General features: G+C 46.6%; 1 protein-coding gene across 1 annotated transcript; it reads right to left on the bottom strand.

Annotated features, from left to right (window-relative positions):
- Positions 1-323: 323 nt before the first annotated feature.
- LOC123189502 (glycerophosphodiester phosphodiesterase GDPDL4) lies at positions 324-4,918 on the bottom strand. The gene is made up of 9 exons (XM_044601929.1): positions 4,494-4,918; positions 3,690-3,983; positions 3,426-3,541; positions 2,846-3,344; positions 2,405-2,443; positions 2,032-2,319; positions 1,647-1,786; positions 952-1,435; positions 324-844 (listed from the first exon to the last, which is right to left on the bottom strand). Exons 1-9 carry the CDS (start codon positions 4,591-4,593, stop codon positions 570-572), a joined length of 2,235 nt encoding a protein of 744 aa, XP_044457864.1. The 5' UTR covers positions 4,594-4,918; the 3' UTR covers positions 324-569.
- Positions 4,919-6,106: the final 1,188 nt, after the last annotated feature.

Raw genomic sequence — 6,106 nt, 5'->3', positions numbered from 1 at the left:
GCGACCGCGATATGCGCGGGGTCTAAGGGCAGGCGGTCGTTTGAACGTGATGTTGACGGCGGCGAGCGGCGGCCGCTCGCTCCCTCCTCCTGCTCCAAGCGGCCAGATCCGCACCATGCTCGCGGTCACCTCTGCCCCCTCTCCATCCTTTGGATGTTTGTTGTATTTCTTCAATCATCGTTGGATGATACAGTGCTGAGACACATCGGGGCCGCTTGGGTGTTGCAATCTGACGGCGGATTACAGGCGGGAATGTATTCGGTTGTATTTTACTGGTGTACAGTAATATCCAGGTAATTTACAGTTGTAAAATTTCACAGACATTCCAAGCGGGGCCTAAATCAAGCCTCAGAAATTCAGATTGTTGAGAACTCGGTCCAGAACATAAGAGGATATATTCCAACACATATGTACTGAATAATCACTAGGGACTGAGAGTGCCATAGGGGCGTCCGTATATAAACCCCGCAACGCAAAAATTACAAGAACAAACGAATTACCGAGGGAGGGGAAAGAACATTGGATTAGTAGACCGGCAGACCTCTAGCGTGTCATGTGGCATTGCGACCTCAGACCGTGGCCCAGGCGCAAAGCATCGCTAAGGTGACGAGGAATGGGATCCGAGTGTGCATCCTGGGTGCAGACGAAGGTGCTGGAGCTGTAGTACCATTGTTCAATCTTGCGGGCGGTAGGGGCGGCTCCGACACGTCAGAATCCATTAGCAGGGGCATCGGGGCTAGGGCCGGTGGTTGCGCCGGCTTACTGATGAGCTGCAGCAGATCACCAGGCCTAGGAGGGGCCATGAAGCTCGGAGTTTTGTTCCCCATGTTCACACAAGTGTTCGCTGAAATATGCAACCACAATGTCAGCAAATTGACTCAAGACTGCTGGGATTGTAGGAACTATCTATCTAGGAGGGACAATGCAAGGAAAAGTGTTAACTGGACATACATTTATATCTCCGGGCCGTCGCCGGGAAGTCGGTGATTAGCCCATCCACTCCGGCACCCTGAACATAGGCAATGATCTGCGCGGTCGCATCCGAGAAGAAGTCGTACGGCTGAGAAACAAACTCATTCATGAGGTTGTAGGCGTAGACCGAGAGCCCGGCGGTCTGGAGGGACTCGACGAGGTCTGTCTGGTGCGAAGTGAAATGGCGGTTTTCAGGGAAAACAGAGCTGGTTTCCACAGAAACGGCATCGGCAAACTTTTTAATGCCCGCGAGAGAGGAAGGCGCGGCATCGCTCACATCTTCATTGATCATGTACACGAGGTCGTATTTTGTTTCCTGCTTGAACTTCACCAGAACCGAGCTGTTGGTTGACTGAATCATAACTTTCTGAGCAGTTTGTTTGTTGTAGCCGGAGTCGTCAAGCGCTTTGATAACTGCATCTACCATGTCAAATCCGAGTTCCTCTGCGAGAAAAGCAGCATGCTGCAAAACAGAAATAGTATTTTGATTGAGACCATCCTATTTCTGGAACTCAGTAAGAACATGCATTTTTAGAAATTATTCGTTAGATGGCATGCAATAACATTCGAACGTGGAATAAATAATATAAATAATAATAATTTGACACAAGTAAAAACACGCAATATCATCACAATGGAAAAAATAGTAGTGAGAACCAACATAAAATTCTCACCTCTATGCTAATCATGATTCCTGACAAATCCTTATCTTTAGAGAAGTCCAAAAAGTCTGATAATCTCATGAAATTGCCTGCATTCCTGTATCTTGGATTTCTGTCCAAACTGAAGGTGCTAAGTGGGGTAGATATCTTGGCTGCAAGGATGTAGAGGAATCAGTCTGCAGCAAATGCTCTGGCAATCAAAGTACTAAACATGCGGCACAAAAAGGAATAATATGTCTATCTGGATAACATGACACACAGGTAGGCCATGTGAGTCGATTTAGAGTCAGACAAGTGATCTGACATCTAATAGATTAGTTGTCACTACCTGCTTAGAATACCAAATGTATGCTGCAGCAGATCCTTCAATATGCAGATATATTTCAATAGAACTTACGTTTTAGATTCTTCACGATGTCATCCCAAGTGAGGTTGAAAGTAAAGACTCCTAGGACACTCTCAATATCTTTCATAACTGCTGCCTGGGACGCAAATGGTGATTTTGCAACAGTAGTACTATCCATTAAGTTAATGGATCCCATGCATACTGGTATGCCGTCTTTGGTCACTTGCACAGGGCAATCAATGACATCTGCACCATCGTCGACTGCTTTCTGATAAGCCAGATCGGTGCAGCCTGGGTAATCTCCACTGGCACCATTGTGAGAAATAATTAGAGGTTTCCCTGCATGACAAATGTCAATAGTGGTGGTCAGTTATACGAATGAACATGAACCATGAAGAAGATGGAACAAAGGAGCGACGCATACCATGATCTGTGTTGCTTTTGTTTAAATTCGCAAAACAGCCTGCAAAGACAGAATATAGAACAGAGTGGAATGAGAAACATAATCCATCAGACAGATTGTATGAATACAGAATTAAACACGAAATGAAGTTTGCAACATGCATGTCAAAAGTTAAAAATTGCTGTAAATGATTGCAATGTACTACTCCGTCCCACAATATAAGACGTCTTATATTATGAAATGGAGGGAGTACTTTTTATGATTATTAGTGAAAAACGACTCCAGTACCAAAGGAGTGATATCACCCTTTTTTGTAGTAGGTTTGTTAGTACTCCCTCTGTATCAATATCAAAATATAAGACGTTTTTCGACACTATCATATTGACATAATACGTCCTATATTTTGACACGGCGGGAGTAGTAGTTTGCATCATTGTCAATATGGCAGGAAAAAAGACTCACCAACGGCTTCTGAAGGCGTAACAGGGAAATCAGTCAACATGCCGTCAACAGAAAATGCACCATTATCAATGAACGAGAGAGATTCAGCTAATGGATCGTAGCTATGGTTGTAACTGAGCGCAAAGTCGTTGGCAAAATCAGCAGCATAAATTTCCAGCCCCGCTTTATGAGCATCATCGACGATCGAAGTGTATGGTTGCAGATAATTATCTGGTGAAACAGGCCAGATATACTTCTTCGGGACAAGTATCCCAGATGCAAATGTCTTGATAAATGTAAGATTTTTCAACATGGAACCATATGTCTCTTTGGTAGATGGCTCAAGAGTGGCCTCGTCAAGAAAGCGGAACACGAGCTTTGTGTTGTTGCTAACCCTTCCACTGATGCTGGTGAGGAAGCTTGCTTCCGGCGATGAGATGTAGTCGACAATAACACGTCTCGACACAGAAAGGATGTACTTCCTCATGCTCATGTTGAACTGGCTGTAGAAACCGTCATGCTGCAAAATGGCTCATTTTCAGCAACGGCGCAATGTCATGCAACATATTCTACTGCATGCAGACGACATTGCTAACTGTACCTGGATATTGAGCCACATTCCAGGAGGCTTAAACTTGGATGCCACGTCTTCGACGGCGAGCAATGGGAAGAAGCTTGGGTCAAACCTGGGCGTGCGAGAGAAGATTGACTGCTTCACTGTTCAACATATATACCACAATGAGTTAAGCAGGTAACTAAACGAACCATTCAGTTCAAACAATAGAGGGGTCAAACAAGAAGAGAGGCATGCCCCCTTCCTCATGACAAATCTTCAGTAACATTATCTCAGTATGGTAGCACTTACAAGACACTTGCGAGAGCTCGGTGCCGTTGTAGTCCACGGAGAACCATCCCGTTGTCGATACGCCATTGACAAGGTAGCTCTTCTTACCCTTAGGGTAGAAATCTGGAATGTTGGTGCAGTTGTCCATCTTAATCTCCGGTAGGCAGACGCCAAGGCCATCCTTGGTCAGCCGGACATCACAGTATAGGATTGTATCGGGCGAGCTAGCAATCATCGCGAACTGGTAAGCGAATTCGCTCGAGTCGGGGAATAAGCCTGAAAATCCTCCCTTGGCTATGATCGCCGGAGCATTGCCTGAAACACCAAGCCTGTTTTTTTAGTCTTGGAAGGACCAGATCATAAAACATAAGAGCAGATGTGTAGAGCTTCTCAAGCACATATAGTATGTACTGCTTGATCTCCAGAAGCTGCTGCCATGCATGTGCCAGTAACAAACATGTCTGCTAGCTGAAAACAGCAACTGTATGTTACCCCCATAAAGCTAATTTGGTCGGTCCCCATCTTCCAATCCAGCACTCTTGAGGCACTGCTAAAAGCCTAAAATGAGTGCAAAAATGAACTAGCTAACCGATCCGGCCCAAAATGCTGAAGCTATTCTACTGCCACCACCTTCCAATCAAAGAGCCGAACCAGTATGCAGCAAAGGAGGAAACTGTAAATAATGAGCAGGGATCCAGCCCAATGATACTAGAAAATTTCTAAAATTTCAGGCTAGCTTCTCCTCTGTAAATAATCGACGCGGATCAGACAGAGCACGCACAAAGCAAACCGAGGAAAGAGAGGGAGCCTGGGGAAATGTTTTACCGCTAAGCGTCTTCCAAGGAGAGTCACCCTGCGCAGCGGCCACGCCCAGCCAGAGCAACATGACGGACGCGACAACGGAGCAGACACGGCCGCTCCCCATTGCCTCGCCGCCGGCGAACACCACCCTGACCGCAAGCAGCAGCCCGGGAACAGCGCTCCAAGAACGGCACCACCACCCTGTCCCTGGAACGACGCAGCAAGAACCAAGGAGTCCTCGGGAATAATACGAGGCAATGGCCGTGCTGGATTTAAGCCCCGGCCCGGGGACGGAGAGAGACAATGGGATGGGGATGGGGCCTGCTGAGCTGTGTTTATGCTGGGGGGAAGAGGAATGGTGGATGAGAGGGGAGGAGAGGAGAACGGGCAGGGCAGGAGGTGGCAGCGAAGGGAAGGTGGTGGTGGTGGTCAAATAATGAGGACTAGTAGCTGCCTGCCTCTCCGTCCCCCATTGATACCTCTCATCAGGACTGGCTTGTTCTTTACCATGCCACTTATTGGAGCAGCTGCGATCCCAGTCAGGACTAGTCGGGTAATTATAGTTTTTGTACTGCCATTGTCAGGTTCGTTCAGCCATCGGCCATGGTGAAGTGAGAGCTATAGTACGAACCACCCTCCTTTTCGCGACGATCACACTTTTCACCTTCAATAAGGCCTGTTTGGTTTCGAACAAGAGGGTGTTTGTTTTTAGGGATTTATTGGTCTAAAGATTTAAATAAGTCTCTATAAGTCCCATCTAAACCAAACAGAAGGGACTTATAAGGACTTAAAGTGGGCATTTGAGACTTATGAAATAAGACTCTTAAGGAGGGACTTATAGTTGTAATATGGCCTTATAAAGACTTATAAGTCTCGGGAACCAAACATGTAGGGATTTTTTAGAGACTTGGGACTTATAAGTTGGGACTAAAAAAATCCTAAAACTTATGGACCAAACGTGGCCTAAGTCACCAACTTATAAGTCGAAAAGTGAAAAAAATGACTTATTTTGCCAAACAGACCTAACTTATAAGTCACCCCAACTTATAAGTCATAAGTTGCTCCACCTCAACTTAAAACTTATAAATCACCTCCTTTTGCATGGGTCCCACCATCTTTACATAAAAAAATAAGGTGAAAAAGTATGATCTGATGACTTATAAATCAGGTAACAACCAAACAAACATGACTTATAAATCACTGGTTTTAAGTCACCTGACTTATAAGTCAGGTGACTTATTGGAACCAAACATGCTCTAAAACTAGTACTCCTACTGTGCAGCGGTGGTAGAAAACAGACGCATGACACTGTTTCCACTTGACGATGCACCGTATAGTACATTTTTTACCGTGGGATGAGACGGCGGCAGTAGCACCGAGATGCATAGTGCTGACACATCTCACCGGCGCCTCGAGCTGACACCCTGGTCCCCGCGGAATAATGGCGCATCTGCAGCGTGATTACAGCCGTCACCCGTGGCAGTACGCCGACAGGTCGAGCCGGCCGGCCCCACCCGTCACTGAGAGAGACAGACGTGCCGTGGTTTGCCTTACTGGCACGCACGTCCTCGGATTCCGGACGCGGCGTGCGGCTGTCGAGCGGCCGAGCCGGACCAGGAAATCCCACTCCCACCCGA

Source organism: Triticum aestivum, chromosome 2A, assembly GCF_018294505.1.
Source record: "Triticum aestivum cultivar Chinese Spring chromosome 2A, IWGSC CS RefSeq v2.1, whole genome shotgun sequence".
In the NCBI taxonomy this organism is placed as follows: Eukaryota; Viridiplantae; Streptophyta; class Magnoliopsida; order Poales; family Poaceae; genus Triticum; species Triticum aestivum.
Note: the sequence above shows the minus strand (reverse complement) of the source record. Positions and strands in the feature narration are given on the sequence as shown.

Coding starts and splice junctions, on each gene's coding strand:
- LOC123189502 (XM_044601929.1), bottom strand. CDS start 4,593: ATGGGGAGCGGCCGTGTCTGCTCCGTTGTCGCGTCCGTCATGTTGCTC. Junction 3,345..3,425: donor GAATGTGGCTCAATATCCAG/GTACAGTTAGCA, acceptor GCCATTTTGCAG/CATGACGGTTTCTACAGCCA. Junction 1,436..1,646: donor GAATCATGATTAGCATAGAG/GTGAGAATTTTA, acceptor TCTGTTTTGCAG/CATGCTGCTTTTCTCGCAGA.